At 36.2% G+C, this 17388-nt stretch overlaps 2 protein-coding genes across 3 annotated transcripts; one reads left to right on the forward strand and one right to left on the reverse strand.

Moving 5' to 3' along the window:
• Positions 1–903: 903 nt before the first annotated feature.
• On the reverse strand, positions 904–5822 carry LOC107981214. Of its 2 annotated transcripts, XM_031925251.1 has the most exons (4): positions 5647–5822; positions 4434–5194; positions 3335–3752; positions 904–1411 (listed from the first exon to the last, which is right to left on the reverse strand). In XM_031925251.1, the coding sequence occupies exons 1-4, from the start codon at positions 5804–5806 to the stop codon at positions 1407–1409; spliced, it is 1344 nt and encodes a 447-aa protein (XP_031781111.1). In that variant the 5' UTR covers positions 5807–5822; the 3' UTR covers positions 904–1406. The 2 variants fall into 2 exon arrangements, with proteins under 2 accessions (XP_031781111.1, XP_031781109.1); XM_031925249.1 differs by having other exon boundaries at positions 3335–5194.
• Positions 5823–7859: 2037 nt separating this feature from the next.
• On the forward strand, positions 7860–16732 carry LOC100118087 (40S ribosomal protein S6). Its single transcript, XM_001599652.6, has 5 exons — positions 7860–8090; positions 8570–8774; positions 15054–15199; positions 15275–15475; positions 16466–16732. Exons 1-5 carry the CDS (start codon positions 8085–8087, stop codon positions 16661–16663), a joined length of 756 nt encoding a protein of 251 aa, XP_001599702.1. The 5' UTR covers positions 7860–8084; the 3' UTR covers positions 16664–16732.
• The last annotated feature ends 656 nt before the right edge of the window (positions 16733–17388 follow it).

A 17388-nucleotide genomic window follows, 5' to 3' on the forward strand; every position in this document is an offset into this window, starting at 1 on the left:
AAAAACGAAATGGGTAACTATAGGCCTATATCGTTAATATCAAACATTGCAAACATTTTTGAAAATTCATACACTACAGGCTTATAGAATTTTTGAGTAAGAATAAAATATTGAGTAAAAAACAATTCGGATTCATTAGAAACATAGAAACTAAGGATGCTTTAAACATGATCTCTAAAACAATATATGAAAACATAGATCAAAGTATACCTATAGCTATTACCTTCCTAGACCTGGCTAAGGCTTTTGATACTGGAAGCCATAAGATACTGTTAGATAAGCTTTACGCATACAGTATAAGAGGAAAAGGCCATCAAATTATTGCGAGTTACTTAAATAATAGAAAACAAAAAGTAAGAATAGGAACACATGCAAGTGACTTTGAAAACATAAATACTGGAGTTCCACAAGGGACTATACTTGGCCCTTTACTTTTTATACTCTATGTGAACGACTTGCTGACGAATATGCTAGAAAATACTATCCTGTCTTATGCTGATGATACTGCTGTAATAGCTAATGGTGAAACTTGGAATGAGGTAGAAATCAAAATGAACAAATACTTAGAAGAGGTATCAACATAGCTTCGGCTAAACAAACTAACATTAAATATACAAAAAACGGTTTTTATAACTTTTGGAAGCTATTGGAGTCAAATAGACCCTTATACCGAATTTGAGTGTGAATGAGTAAGTATGGTGGTATAACCATTGTTTGGAAGTCCGACATGGAAAGTACGGTCATACAGAGTGAATGTTTTGAAGTAGAGTATGGTAGTTAGTATAGCTGGAGGTTTTTGGCTGTAGTGTATACAGCTAAGCTAACCAGCATTTTGTTACTTTTGGTATTAAGCGGGTTATTCAGGAAAGCGCAAGGAGACAGGGCAAGAAAGAGAACAAAAGATTCAGCGTGAAACGTGGTCTTTATTCTTTAGCGTAAACGAGACGTGCGTGTACGTCGGGATGACGAGAGGAACTAAACGCTCTGCCGTCCTTTCTCTGCGGCGGCTGAGAAAGGGGGAAAAGGGCCGCTCGTGGTGGGGAGCTATGCTCACTCTGCGCGCAGCATAGAATGGCTAGCGTTCTTAAAGACTAGCCCGTGAACCCTCTTGGGTGTTCTTAAATCTAACACTCCCTCCCGATAGCCGTTCGGAGCGGAGATCACCCTGGCTTCGTTAGGGGTGTAACAAAAGATTATAGACTATAGTGTAAGTGTTTATGTTGTGTGTGTGTGTGTGTGTGTGTGTGTGTGTGTGTAAGGGTTGACCGTGTGTAGTATCTGTGTTTGTAGTGTTGGTCGAGCCGGTCCACTCTCTTCGGTTTGTCTTTGGCAGAGGTTGCTTTTGGTATGGTTCCCGTTGGGAGATGTGCACCTTTAGGGTCGCAGACTTGGTTGAGATTGTAGACTCACTCTAAAACATATGAAAACATATTAGAAATTGAACAAAGACTTACATAGCTTATAATGAGTTTCATGGGGAAGAGGCTTTGTGAACACATCTGCTCTCTGTTCTTTAGAGCATATCCACTTAATTTCTACTAGCTTGTTTTCTGCACACTGTTTGACATAATCCTCGTAAACCTCTGTCATGTGCCTGAGTTTGTTGCTTCCATCCATTTGGGTGCCTTGTTATCACACCATAGCGTGATTGGGTATGAAACTGCGTTTGGTATATCTCTGAGTGATATACTAAGTGCTATCGACTCCCGGCATGCTTCACTTAGAGCTACATAGTCAGCCTGACAGGTTGACAAGGCCACGTATGACTGCTTATGTGTCTTCCATGACACTATGTCTCCGTACAGCAGAATTGCGTGTCCACTTGTTGTAAGAGAGTTCTTACAGTCTGCAAAGCTGGCATCTGAAAAAGCTTCTATGCTGTCTGATTTACCTTTGTATGTCAGACTCCAGTCCTTAGAGTACTCTAAGTATCTGAACAGACGTGTGACCATTTTCCATTCGTGTTCCGTTGGACTTAGCCGGTGCCGACTGAGTACATTTACAGCGTATGCTATGTCTGGACGTATTCCGTTAACTAACAAGTAAGTAGATCAAAGAACCCACAATTTCACGATATTTCCTCTGATTGATTACCTTGTCAATCGTAACACTTTCTTCGCGATTTTGGCGTTCTTTGGTCAATACCTGATTAGTCACCATAGGCGTGTTCTGAGGCTTGGCTTGAGAGTAACCAAATTTAACCTGCATCTTCTCGATGAATTTCTTTTGATCTAGCTTGATCTCTCTTTTAGACTGATTTCGTGTGATTGACAATCCTAGAAACTCTTTCGGTTCTCCTAGGAGTTTCATATCAAATCGCTTAGCCAGTTCAAGTTGAATTTGATCCAGCCTTTCTTCCTTGTTTCCTGTCAGGAGTATGTCATCGACATAGAGCAGGAGTATGACAACTGTGTCCTTTTCGTTAAGGAGAAATAGGCATGGATCTCTTCTACTTGAGATTTCTTTAATCTCCACACCATGTCCTTGCCTTGTATCTTCTGCTCTGCGTATTCGTCTGGAATTTCCATCAGAATTTCCCGTTTGATTGGGCTGTGAAGGAAGGCTGCTTTAACATTGCGACGTTGTACGTAGCAGCCGAGCAAATCCGCGTAGCTACTCGAGCGGGTTGCGCCGAGCCGAAATACGGGTGTGTGTGTGTGTGAGAGAGAGAGAGAGCAGACGGGTCAGCCTGCGCGACGTCAGAGGCGAGAGCTTCGAGGCGCGCGCGTGTATATGAAAGTAGAGGTGTGACGGCGAGCCCTGCGTGGCTACTGTGCGTGGGCGGCTACGGCCACCACGTTATAGGGAAGGGCTGGGCCAAATATACGTGCAATATAACTTAATAACTTGTGTGATTACTTCTTCCTTCTTTCCCCACGTTCTCCCAAACGTCGGCGATTGCGCTAAATCCCTCGATTAACGAAAAATCTTGGCGCGTACGAGGCGTCAAGTGTTGCGCACCTGTACTGGGAGGCACAGCGTCGCAACATCTAGCTGCCAAAGAATCAAATCGAACTTGTTAGCAATTGATATAACTGCTCGTACCAAGGGCAGTCTCGAGACGGTGCGTAAGTCTCGCATAAATCATAAAGATTCATGTCCTTGAAATCTCTGATTACTATCCTAGTTACATTTCCTTGACCTTGTATATGCAAGTCCGCTTTTGGATTTTTATTCGCACAACCTACTATACCTTTTACCTGATTGTTCAAGCTAGTAAAAATCATTCGTGAATTTGTTAAGTGGCTCGTGGCACCTTAGTCTACCACAAATTTCTCTAGCGTGTGTTCGTGTTTGGGAGCGTTAGAATAGAGACAAATATCATGTTGTTTACCTTTCTCCCTACGTGGTGTAAGTGACCTGTGTCGTCGGACTTTAGTAGCCGGGCTCCTGGATGCCGATCGCTGGTGGTTGCGTCGGGGTGACTTGCTGTCCGATCGGCGACTCTGCCGTTTTGTCGCTTGGCTTGCCCCACCTCGTCGTTTCCTGGGTTCCGGACGTCCAGAGGCGATGTGCCCAAATTGGTTACAGTTAAAGCATTTGGGGTCCTTGTGTTTACAGTCCACTCGGATGTGGTCTAGAGAGCCACAACGCTCACACCGCTTCCGTATTGGGCTTTTGGAGCGTTCCCTATGCGGCATGTTCGTGGATATTTCTTTTTCCCTTGAGTTCTCCCGTGAACGAGACGGTGTCCTTGACTGGCTGGTCATCATAGCTTGACTCGATGAGTCCTTGCTTTTAGAGGCGTCGATCTGAAAGATTAAATCTTTTAGTTGGTCGTAGTCATATCCTTTGCCGCAACTGTGCTTTGCTAAGTTCTCGGCCGTAGCGATTTCCGGAAAGACCTGAAGTACAGCGTTATAGAGAAGGCTTTTCTTTTGTACGTCGGGCAGTTTTCTAACTCCCTCTACACTTTCATACTCCCGCATAAGCGTTTCGAACTTCAAACAAAATTCGAAAGCTGTTTCTTTATCTTTAATCATTTTTCGATTGAAAAGCCTTTTCTGAGCTGTGTAAGGGTTTATCCGGTACTCGCTGCGTTTTATTTCTTTCAGTTTAACCAGTAGTTCTACTGGATCTTTAATTGACATCGTGTAGAGATGATACTTCTCGTCTATACGATTAAGTATTATCTCTCTTACCACATTCTTGTCATGCATGAGTTCATCCTCCGGGACTAGATTGCTTTCGTTGCTGAAAATATAAAACAACTTTCGAGACTTCAGCTCTGAGAAGAGGAAGTCCTCGAAAGGGGCGTACTCTGAGTTAGCTTTGAGTCTGTACGTCCGTGTAATACTAGCTTGCTTAAGTTTAAACTCAGCCATGCTAGATCTGTTTGCCGTACTCCCACCGTGTGTACAGCACATCTGCTGACTGGCTTTTTCCTGGTTTGTAAGCATAGAATCAAGTAAATTCAAAGAATCGTTACTTACTTCATGTCTTGGGCTTAATCTTAGATTTTTGTGACCCTTTCCCAAGTGTTCTGTCGCCTCTTTGCGCCAGTCCTTGTACGCATGCTTGTCCAGCATGGATTGAGCCATGGGGTCTTCGTCCCATGATTCCTCCTGCTGCTGTTCCTGGGTCCAATGTCCCACAGGTGTAGTGACGTTCAGTCGTTTCCTAGGTCTTTCATCCTCATCGGTGTCCACCAACCCGATGGCTGACACGTCCGGAACCTTTGCCTTTTCCATGACTTGGTTATTCTTCAAAAGCGGAGAATAAATCTTGGTTGAGCATAAAAGTTTATTTATGCTCCTTCCCTCTGAAGCCCTTAAGACAGGATTTGTCTGTGCTCCGACACTATGGAACAAACTCTTGTCTGCAGGCTTGACTGTTCCTTCAGCTGAGCGTTCCTTTATGGCTTTAACAGCAGGCATTACATTACATTGAGCGGCTCGATAATGATTGCTTAGTTTAACAATCGCATCCGTATTTCTGACCGAGCATTTCACCAGAGTATCCATACTCTCTGCCAATGCCTTCATCGTCACTTCCTGCTTACTCATATAGGATATCATCTTGTTGGCAGTTTTCCACGTTATCGCTTCCTTATCCTGGCCTAGGTTGGTCGGACTCATCTCAATTAAGTCGGTAGAGCAGCTTGGTGGTTCCCTCAACAGAATTGTCCGATCTCTCGTGTTCTTTACCACCGCAATCGGGGCTGCCAGTTCTTCCATGGTAAAGAGATTTGCGTCTGAAACATTTAAAGATGAACGTTAGCGTACAGTCTGCTCTGTTGAAGGGTAACCGTGCTGCCAGGTACAAAGATATTGTGTACATGTTCCGTACTGACAACTGAGCCGCCGGCGAGCTTACGAAAAGCTTCAGCCGGTAGCCCTAGTTCCGTCCAGTCGAGTATGTACTAGGTACTGTCTCGCCTTCCGAAACCTGCGCGCCTTGGAGATGGTGTTTTGCAAGCTCGTGGTGGCCCGATTTTGACTTTTAATCGTTACCCGGACTAAGGGGCTGATGTGTGGCCACACATCTACAGTCGAACGTTACGCGTGGTTGGCTTTACCCCCACGAGCTCGCGCAGACTCAGATCCAAGCCTAATCATAACATGTGGGTCACATAACCCCTTGACAAAAACATTAACGTAGATATAAGCTTAAACATGACGTAAACATAACTTAAACTTAACGTACCTATGCGTAAATCCTCAAAGTTTTCGGTGATTAAAAATAGATGACCTTTCTTTTGCACGAGGTAAACAGCGTGCTTAAATGCATAGTCTTCCGTAAGATACGCGTCTTTAAGCTTTTTGGCTGCTTCCTCGTAGTCCCTTTTTGAAGCTGAAAAATGCATAATCTCATTAGCTTTACATTCCTTAATTAGCAGAGGCGTCGGCCAGAGAGCTGCCCCACGGCGCCAGCGCACGCATGCGGATGCGCGGGGCGGGGGGGGGGGGCGTACACCGTCGGCCTGACGCTGGCTGATATACATAGCCTATCCCGCATATACCGAACCATTTACATATATTTATATATATAATCATAAGTATAAACACATGGGCACTATTTATTATTCTTATAGCATGCAGCGTGGATTTTGACACACGTGTCCGGCCAGCAGGTGTATCGCAGTTTCCGAAAGGCTTCTGCTAGTCGTGCGCTGGCCTGTGTGTGTTCTTATCTGTGCGCTTGCTGCTTCTTAGTAAAACCAAACACCTGTCGTCTCCTAGCGTACACACATTCTCCCTCCGTTCCTTAGCGTCGTCATATATCCACACACAACATTGACCTAGTAGACGTCGCGAAAAACATAGCGGAACTCGTTAAACTTAGCGCCTGTCATACTGAGAGAGAGAGAGAGAGAGAGAGAGAGAGAGAGAGAGAGAGAGAGAGAGAGCGAACTCGTCCATTCTCCCTCCGTTTCACTAGTTCCGCGCGCATGTACGTCCCCGTTCGCGGAAGAGACGGAGCGATTTCATCCACAATAGCTGCCGCTTGGGCCAGCCATAGAACGTGCGCATGCCTGTTCCTTACGCGCCAAAGATGGCTGCGCTTCGTGTAGCGTCTGTGGTATGAACTACTTCCCCTTCTCTCACGTGACTGATTTGAATGCTTTGCCGCGCTCGGCTTGTATTCCCTCTCTCTTTCGCACCAGCCGTACGCATCGTGGGCTAGAGTGGGATAGAGACTCTCGTTAATATCACACCCGTAATCCCACTGGTCTGTATATGTGTGATCACATCGGTAATCCCGCTGGTCTGTATAAGTATGTGGCAAAGTTGTGCGGCTAAATTCACGGTCTTAACAAACCATGTGCGGCTAACTTCATGGTCTGAACATTGTTGGGCTAAAGAATCCCAAACGGATTTGAGCCGTTTTGTTAAGGCATGCTCGTTTATTGTAAAAAAAGCTGCTTTCTTGCCAATACATCGATTAGAAATCACAGTTAAGCATACAAATATAACTATACGCAAAAAAATTCAGATACAATAATGTAAATATTTGTATTCATTGAATTGAAAATTTGAAAACTTAATGTAGAAGAAAATAGTAAATAATGTAAATATTTATATTCATTGAATTAAAAATTTGAAAACTTAATATAGAAGAAAATAGTAAATAAGTATAAGTATATAAGGTAAAGGCACTAGTACTCGGCCACTTAAGCCGTTGGACACATAGTGGTCGGCCATTTCAGCTGTATATTTAGTTTTAAAAGACTAAACGAAAAACGTAATATCGAAAATTTGTTCAGTGGATACTGTAGCACAATTTAAAAAAGGTTATACAACGAAATAAAACAAAAACAGTACCTCTATTTGCATTCATATAATGTCCGACCACTGGTCTTAATCAGAAAGTTCATGTACCAGTAGTCGGACACTTTTTTATACTTTCAAATAAGTAAATTTGAATCTTTTCACGCAATGAAATAATTTTCAATAGGGCAGACAAGTTCTATGGATTTATATCGAACTAATTATTTTGCCTGATAACCGAAATTTATTTAATTAAAGTTAAAATAAAACTGGCCAACTACTAGCGCCTCTACCCTATTTCGCGGTCGCCGGAGGCTTCTCAAACTCGCCTTCGTGGCGCTTATACCGCGCCACTTGATAACGTCTTTATTTTCAATAGAGTATTATTTTCAAACGTAAAATGAAGTCATGAGTTCCAATTCCTGACAAAAAATAACGTCCTTTTGGGACTGTCGCATACCACTTGATAATTGTCAAAGGTGAAATAAGCATTATAATACAAAGAATACAGAACAGATATAGATTTATTTTTCTTCATTATTCTGGAATTTCTCCATAGTCCATCCATATCTGAAATGTTTGTTTATCCAAGTAGTAGTTTTCGTCTATCACTAACAATAAGTAGATGTCTCACGGAACTTTCGACAAGGTCAGCACTCCCTAGTGGCTAGTAGGTAAATCTAACAAACCTAATATAACCACATTACTAGACGCGGAACGCTGGAAATAAGCGACACTTCATCTTTTCTCGATTCTTTTGATTCTTATATGAGCGTGCCGTTGATGTTAAATTATTGTGAGCACACTTTTATCTTCACGAAGTAATCTTTCTTTTGTATCCCTCGTTTAAGCTGCATCGTGTAATTTTGCACGATGAAGGTAAAAATCTTAAAATATCATTGTAATCTTCAAAATAATCAAAAATATTTTGTAGAATTTATTGTGCTTGTAATATTTACGATATTATTTTATGTATATTAAAAAAAATTATTTCGTTTTTGTACACCTCTTGTTTTCTAACCTTAGTTTGTAAAACTTGCCTACCAGTCTTAATTTTTTATTTTATCTCTTATTCTTATTTAATAAATAGAATAATTCATTATTAATGATAATCTAATGTATAACAAACGAAAGTTGTTCATAACAATTTAAAAGTCGCTATAAACTGATTGACTAAACATTTATATTATCTAATCTAAATAAAAGTTAATGTCCTTGATTCAATAATAACTGTAGAGATTTGATAGTGTTGATAGTAATAATTAGTCCATTATTTTTATCGGATTTTTCTTTTTAAAATCTTTCTAAATATGAAGGAAGTTTAAAAATTTAACTTTGGTTTGAAAAAATTTTTTCAGCTCAACGTGTCTTTCCCAGCGACAGGATGTCAAAAATTGTTTGAAATTGCTGATGAACACAAGCTTAGAATATTTAATGAAAAGCGTATGGGGGCTGAAGTAGAAGCTGATTCATTAGGCGATGAATGGAAAGGCTATGTTGTTCGCGTTGCTGGTGGAAATGACAAACAAGGGTTTCCAATGAAGCAGGGTGTTCTAACTAATGGTAATCTAAGAATTAGTTACCTATTTTTAATATACATTCTTTATATACATTAAAGTTCTTACACATATTAACATACTAAAATGTGCACATATTTCATCTTCCAACAATAATAAGCTAAAGGAATCATCACATTTTTTTTTACGTTCAATATTTATCATAGTTACAATTTTGTTTGTATTAATGTATAATAAATATTGAATGAGAAAAGTTAGCAGTAAAATACATTACCTAAGTTTATTTAAAATATTTTTTATTTTTTGTTATCAAGTGAATTTTATTGAAATAATTATATTAAATAATTAAACGGTTTATTATATTACCCACTCCTTTTTACATTGTTGTATTCTCAGATGTACAAAAGTGAAGAAGAGTGAAAAATAACTTGTGAGTTTTTAGAATTGTGATTAGTATTACTTAAATTTTTTATAAATATATTACTCATACACGAGTCAGTACTGTCAATATTTGAATTAAATATTAACTAAAATCATCCTAGTATCATCCTTGGGAAACACTAATTTTGTTCTTGAACATTATTCTGTATACTTTGTCTACCAAATACAGGTCTTTAGACAGAATAAAAATAGAATTGGTGTAATCTTAACTTTTTATGATAATGATATAAGATTGAACAATAAATTTATATGTATGGTCTGTCTAAAACCTTGTATTGATGAACATTGTTAGCATAAATATATAGTAAATTTTTATATATTTTAATTTAATTAATGAATAATTATGTGTGTGTGTGTGTGTGTGTAGTTATATTAATATTCAGATATTTTCTCTAACTTTTTCTTAAATCTTTATTATGGGGCATGATAATAAACTGAATGGTGGTCAGTGAACAGTATGTAACAATAAATTGTAAAAAGAACTCAAGATTGTTGGATAGATTACCGAAAACAGTAAACGAATCAACTATAATAATATTTTAGCATTGTTGACAAAGAATTAAATTCCATAAAAATAGCCCATAACCCCTTTTGTCTATTTTATTTATTAATGATCATATACATAAGCCTTTTAAAGGCTTCCTATAGAGGCAAACAAGTTGCCTGTACATAGGTATGGCACAATAATTATACAGATAGCTTAAAAACTAAAATTAATCTTTTTGTACTGTTCTTTCTTGTACTTATAACAGAAGTTAAACTAGTGTCTCTAATAGATTTATACTATTAGATTTCTTATGAAATCCTTTAATTTATTTTTTATAGTTACTTTTCTAACTGTTAACTCTTTAGAGAGTAAATTGAAAATTTTCACAGCCATGTAGTAGCTGCTTTTCTTACTTATAGATTTATTAATTTTTGGCAATGATATACTCTTTTGCTTAGTAGTTTTCGTATTTTTACCCTAAATATCCCTTAGTTTCCCATAGTGATATGTTATTGCTTCAATTTGGAACAACTGCCTAACTGTTAGTGGGGAATTTTGTGTTTCAAAATGATTTCTGTTAATAATTTTTAATAACTTCTTTTGTACTCCTTGTATCGAGTACATACAATTGTTATATGCCCCACCTCAGGCAATTATTCCATAATTGACTAGGCCCTGGAAGAATGCATGATAGATCATCATTAAGGTTTTTCTATCCATTATACTTTTAATTTTTGCAAAGACAAAAATTAAATATCTTGTTCTTTTTACAATGGAGTCAATGTGTATATTCCATTTCATATTGTAATTGAAATGTAACCCTAAATATTTATGGCTTTCAACCCTATTTATAAAGTTGTCTCCAATTTTAATATTTATATCCTCTGGAACACTATCACAACAGTTGCCATAGGTTATGTATACAGTTTTATTTACATTTAACGATAGTTTATTTAACATCAGCCATTTGGCAACTTTGCTAAGATAAAAATTCATCTTGTCCTGTGCTGCCGACCACGAGTCATCACTCGAGATGATGACTGTGTCGTCTGCATAAGACATTATAGAGTCTTTTAGCATATCTATCAGTAGGTCATTTACATATAGGATAAAAAATAAAGGACCTAAAATGGTTCCTTGCGGAACATCTATGGAAATATCTTTGTATTCACTTCTGAAATTATTTATCTTAACACATTGTTTCATACATGATAGATAGCTAGTTAAGAGTATTAAGGCACATCCTCTTATTCCATATCTTTCTAACTTATCCAATAATATTCTGTGATCAACAGTATCAAAAGATTTGGCTAGATCTAGAAATGTCGTTATTATTGGTTCACTTTTGTCTAGACTTTTGTATATAATATCCGCAAGACAATCAAGCGCATCTGTTGCTCCTCTGCCTCTGACGAAACCAAACTGTCTCTCTGATATAATAGTATGCTTCACTATAAAATTGAAAAGTCTGTTGTATATAATTTTTTCAAATATGTTAGCTATATTAGAAATCAGTGATATTAGGCGATAGTTTGCAATACATGTACTATCTCCAGACTTGTAAATTGGTGCTATATCAGCTCGTTTTAGCGCATTCGACCAAATCGATTGCTGAATACTTATGTTAAAAATATGTTCCAAGGGTTTTGCCAGAAACATAGCAATGCACTTGATTGTACTTGCATTGATGTTGTCTACCCCACCAGCTTTTTTCTTCATTTCGCTTATTACTCTATGTATTTCACAAACATTAGTTGGTTGTATAAATATGGATTCGCTATTTCTTGCTGGCAGTCTTATTTGATCATCGCACTTATTATTTATTTGGTTACTTAAGTCTAATCCAACTTGACTAAAATAATCATTAATTTCATTCGCTATATTTGTCTTGTTTACTATTTTTTGGTTATTTACCACTATACAGTCAGGCGATTTCATTTGTTTGTTGCTTTTGCCCATTTTACTGTTTATGATGCTCCATAGCTGTCTTCGATTATGGCCACTTCTTCTTATCTCATTGTTTTTGAATTTGTATTTAGCATCTTTTATTCAAAATTTTTTCATAATTTTTATATTCATGCTTTAGAGTTATATTTGTGGGATTTTTTTCCATATATTATATAGATTTTCATTATTTTTACACGGTACTAATATTGCTTTAGTTATCCATTTTTTCCTAGGTAATTGTTTATTCTTATTTTTTTGTTACAAGTGGCTTTTCCAACACAGCTATGTATCATTTTTATTAGTTCATCCAAAGCAAGATTTGGATCCAGCAAATGCAAACATGAATTCCATTCTATTTTCTTAGCATATTCCTTTAACTTTCTATAATTAATACAATTTTCTATCTTTTCTTGCTTATTCAGCACTTTAAGCTGATCGATGCTTATTAAAAGCGGATAGTGGTCGTTAAACGGAGTACATAGTTTATAAGATTCAATATTAACGTCTATAGTCTTTGAAAACAATTATCAATACAAGAACCCGGTTCGTTATCTAGAGAGGGTCTTGTTACACCTCTATAGTACCGAATGAATTCCTGTTCAAAGAAATTATTTAAGAATTCCTGACTTATTGATATTGCACCTATATTATTATTTTGTACATTAACTTTCTATTATATCTATATTGAAATCTCCTATTATACAGTGATTTTTGGTTCTAATGTGTTTTGATAGAAATTTTTTTACACTATTAAGAAATTCTTTTTTGGAAACATTATGACACCTGTACAAACCCGAAACTCTTAATGATTTGCCTGATTGAAGCTTAAGATCTGAGCTAAATCACTTCTACTTTGGTTTTTTCATAAATAATATTTTTAATATACACATGGACACCATCTGCCCTATTAATTTTACTCTCGTTGTAGCATAATTTATACCCATGTAATTGATAGAAATGAGGGTGCTGCACGATCTATGTCTCCGTACAGATTATCACACATGGCTTTTTTGACATACTTTCTACAAATGTTTCTAGTTTTTCAAAATTTGCATTGAGACTTCTTATGTTCACACACAAAATTAAATTTTTCTTCGTGATCTTCCTGTTGAGTTCTCTGATGTTTTCTACTTCTTATTTATTCAAGATGGTTTTATTATCAAGTTGCTTAACCCAATAACCCAAGTAAATGTGTAAAACCTCTCATAAGAGCAATGTATCTCACCATAATTATTTATATTCCAATTTTCGCCACCAGTTGAATCCTCATTTGATTTAACATAGCAACTTGGCGCTAGTGTGCCCTTACCAAGGCGAATAATTTTCATTTGGATGTTATTGAGTTGATTTACCTAACATCTTTACATAAGTCATGAGGTTAAGTGGTTATAGCTGGCACCACCATTGTGCTAAAAAGTTAAATATGCTAATTTCTTTGGAATATTTATTATTTGTTTGAAGATCAAGGTGCCCATCTAAACGCAGTGCCCACCATGCTCCACTCTCTTTTATATATAACAATTTTAAGAATGTTTTAATAATAGAAACATAGTGTCTAGGTACCAGCACCAGCAAGGGTTAACAGGGAATAGTGGATTGTGAATACTACAAAGATTGATAGTTTTCTGTACTACTTTGAGTCAATAGTCAATGGTAAATGGTACAGGTTTTATGCAATAATGGAAGAAGACTGGATAGCCACAATCCACAGTAAACTATAACCACTTAACCTCATGACTTATGTAAAGATGTTAGGTAAATCAACTCAATAACATCCAAATGAAAATTATTCGCCTTGGTAAGGGCACACTAGCGCCAAGTTGCTATGTTAAATCAAATGAGGATTCAACTGGTGGCGAAAATTGGAATATAAATAATTATTGTGAGATACATTGCTCTTATGAGAGGTTTTACATATTTACTTGGGTTATTGGGTTAAGCAACTTGATAATAAAACCATCTTGAATAAATAAGAAGTAGAAAACATCAGAGAACTCAACAGGAAGATCACGAAGAAAAATTTAATTTTGTGTGTGAACATAAGAAGTCTCAATGCAAATTTTGAAAAACTAGAAACATTTGTAGAAAGTATGTCAAAAAAGCCATGTGTGATAATCTGTACGGAGACATGGATCGTGCAGCACCCTCATTTCTATCAATTACATGGGTATAAATTATGCTACAACGAGAGTAAAATTAATAGGGCAGATGGTGTCCATGTGTATATTAAAAATATTATTTATGAAAAAACCAAAGTAGAAGTAATTGATAAATTGAGGGTGTTTAGCTCAGATCTTAAGCTTCAATCAGGCAAATCATTAAGAGTTTCGGGTTTGTACAGGTGTCATAATGTTTCCAAAAAAGAATTTCTTAATAGTGTAAAAAAATTTCTATCAAAACACATTAGAACCAAAAATCACTGTATAATAGGAGATTTCAATATAGATATAATAGAAAGTTAATGTACAAAATAATAATATAGGTGCAATATCAATAAGTCAGGAATTCTTAAATAATTTCTTTGAACAGGAATTCATTCGGTACTATAGAGGTGTAACAAGACACAAAAGAACAGACATCCAACTTTATTATCATGGATTTAGCATGATTTTGAGTGATTTGGTAGTTAAAGGTGACTGGCTCGCATACCGATGTGGTGGAAATATCTGTGCAAACCTCATCATTGGTGACTTTGAGCACATCGATGACACTTTTTACACAGTAATTGCTCTTGAACAAAACAAAGTCAGTCAGTACAGCATGCTTGTACATACTGTCATGTATGAGACAGTATGCATGTGTAGAGTTAGGTTTTCACTTTTAATCATATTTCCCCTTCAAAAAACATTGTAGATGAATTTATACGGTATTTATCATGCAACATTGACTGAAACTGTGAGAACTGTAGTTCTGGTCTGCTATACTATTCTGCTGTATAACATAGCAGACAGCCTCTACAACACGCGTCATATACTTCTAGTATGCCTGTGCCTGGCCTGAACCGTACGCGCATGCGTTAAAAATTAAGAGAACTTTTGCTACTCGGGTTTCAGCGTAGAAACTAGACATATTTCTACGGATTCTGGGTTTCATTTCTACCGAGTCGCTAGGGAATTGGCCAGAACTTATCGGCCATTTGCTACCAGGATAGAAGAGTGATATATCTTTTATGGTACAGAATACATTTCAGCATAAGTTAAACGTTTATCTCACGTCACGGTTCTTATTATTTGTAAAGAAAACAATAAGAAATGTGACATGAGATAAGCGTTTAACTTATACTGATATGTATTAAGTGTACATCTTGGTTTACTGTGTTTATGTGCAATCAATAAATATAACTAATGTGTTCTAAGATCTTCTTAATAAAGAATGGGAAATTCATTAAAAAATTGTATCAAAAGAAATTAATTTTATTCAAATAAATCAATGAATTTTTTTATTTATTAGGTCGCGTACGTCTATTGCTTTCAAAGGGTCATTCATGTTATCGACCACGTCGTGATGGAGAACGCAAACGTAAATCTGTTCGAGGATGTATTGTCGATGCAAATTTATCAGTCTTGGCTCTTGTGATTATTAAAAAAGGTGAACAGGTGAGAAAAAAATGTTTGATTTATTGTTGCACTTGTATTGAATAAATAAGCAGTCAACATTTGTTAATTATTTAGGAAATACCCGGACTTACTGATACAAATATTCCACGCCGCTTAGGACCAAAACGTGCCAGTAAAATCCGTAAACTTTTCAATTTAACAAAACAAGATGATGTTCGACGATTTGTTGTTAAAAGACCCATTCAGAAAGAAGGCAAGAAAGAACGATTTAAGGCACCTAAAATCCAGCGCCTTATTACTCCTCTGACTTTACAGGTAATGTTTTTTTTTATTTATAAAAAATGCATGCAAGCTATTCGAATGGGTAAAAGAACTGCAAGTTTTACAATTAAGGAATGGGTGGATATGAAATTTGTTGCCATATCAAGCATGACCCTACTGGAAAATCTCAGGTGAGATCTTACGCCAAACTCTTATTCGAACTAGTGAAATAAAAATCAGCTACGTGTTAGAAAAATGCATGAATTCACTTGTAAAAAAGTCGGATGCGGATGATACATCGGAAAATAGATGCATTGACGTACTTTAAAGCCAATTTTTTTATTTTTAAGCTTTTTAAAAAATCTCGCCTTCGATCTCATGTGAGTTGTCACGTGAGATTTTTGAAAAGCTTAAAAAACAAAATATTTGCACAAAAGTACTTTAATGCACCTACTTTCCGATGTATCATCCGGATAGTAGCACCAATAAGGTGCATCAGATTTTTTATGCGCAATTTTATTAAGTTAATCTCTACAAGCAAGTGTAAGCACCTACTCCTAAAAATTATTTTAATCCTCATGCTATTATATTTATTATTATTATATTTTATTAAGCTTTTCAAAGCGTAGCTGATTTTCACTTTGCTAATTTATATGAAAATTTGGCGTGAGATCTCACCTGAGATTTTCCAGTAAGGGAATACATATACATCTCAAATATATATTTGTATGATATTGATGATCAAATTCACAATGTATTTTATTAATATCTATTTACTAAAAGATTCTCAAAATTGAGTTCTAATCGATTAATATACAATGCAATCATAGATTGAATCATTATTGTAAAAGTTTACAATAACATACCTTTGGAGTTATAATATAATACAAAAGAGAGTCTGTATTGATTTTGAAGCAATGAAGATTTTTAATAATAGACAATATTTATAACTTTAATAAATGACTAACAAAAAAAATATTACTTTGATCAATAAGTTATTTAAACATTTTTTATATATATTTTTTATAAAATGTATGATTTCAGCGTAAAAGGCATAGAGTTGCGCTGAAAAAAAGGCGTTGCTTAGCACGAAAAGAGCAAGCTGCTGAATATGCAAAACTCTTGGCTCAGCGACAGAAGGAAGCTAAAGCTCGTCGTCAAGAAGAAATAAAACGAAGACGTAGTGCTTCTATTCGTGACTCAAAATCATCAAACCAATCAACACCAATTGCTGTCAAATAGCTATCCTGTATATTAATTACGTGATAGTTAACATGATCTTATAATTAATAAATACGATCTTATAATATATTTACATGTTTAAATGCTTACATTCTCCATCACTGATTTCCATTTTCTATATATGATTGGTAATGTAATGATTTTTTTGTGCTCTTTGTGACTTTGACATGCATTATTCTATAAATTATTGACCATAGCAAGAGCAAAAAACTTTTATTAGAATAAAATGATCTCTAAAGCTGAAGATGTTATTAATGATTTAAATCCAGCCGCTAAAAATAGTCAATAGAGATTGATCAAGGAGCATGGTAGCGCCCCGATAGTAAGTATAAGTTTTATACACTGTGTCGTCGGGAAGCACAGGGACCTAACCCATCTACAATAGAGATAGCGATTAGTATCGAATTGATGCTATAGAGTCAATTCAGACCGTTATCAAAAATTTTCATTGATGCGGGTAAAGTTGAAATAGGGAGCAACTTCAGAGGGTTCCATAACAACAGAATCAACACGCGCCCTAAGAAAATTTCTAGCTTCGAAATTGCTTTTTAACCTATTTGCTAACTTTAGTATAAAACTATAATAAATATAAATACATGGAAAACATTTAAAAAAGTGAAACTTGGACATTGACGTCAAGAATCGAAATAGAAAGTTGAATTTCTTTGTTGTGACGGTTTTATTTATAAAAATAAAAAAGCAAAGTCTGTTAAAGTGCCCGTCAT

The sequence above is a fragment of the Nasonia vitripennis genome (assembly GCF_009193385.2).
Source record: "Nasonia vitripennis strain AsymCx chromosome 2 unlocalized genomic scaffold, Nvit_psr_1.1 chr2_random0007, whole genome shotgun sequence".
Lineage (NCBI taxonomy): Eukaryota > Metazoa > Arthropoda > Insecta > Hymenoptera > Pteromalidae > Nasonia > Nasonia vitripennis.

Bases quoted from the DNA above. Each gene is read 5' to 3' on its own strand.
- LOC100118087 (XM_001599652.6), top strand. The intron at 8,775-15,053 runs GTAATCTAAGAA...TTTATTTATTAG, and splicing joins GCAGGGTGTTCTAACTAATG to GTCGCGTACGTCTATTGCTT. The intron at 15,200-15,274 runs GTGAGAAAAAAA...TTAATTATTTAG, and splicing joins TTATTAAAAAAGGTGAACAG to GAAATACCCGGACTTACTGA.
- LOC107981214 (XM_031925249.1), bottom strand. From the start codon at position 5,806: ATGCATTTTTCAGCTTCAAAAAGGGACTACGAGGAAGCAGCCAAAAAG. The intron at 5,195-5,646 runs GTACGTTAAGTT...TAAATGTTTCAG, and splicing joins CTTTGAGGATTTACGCATAG to ACGCAAATCTCTTTACCATG.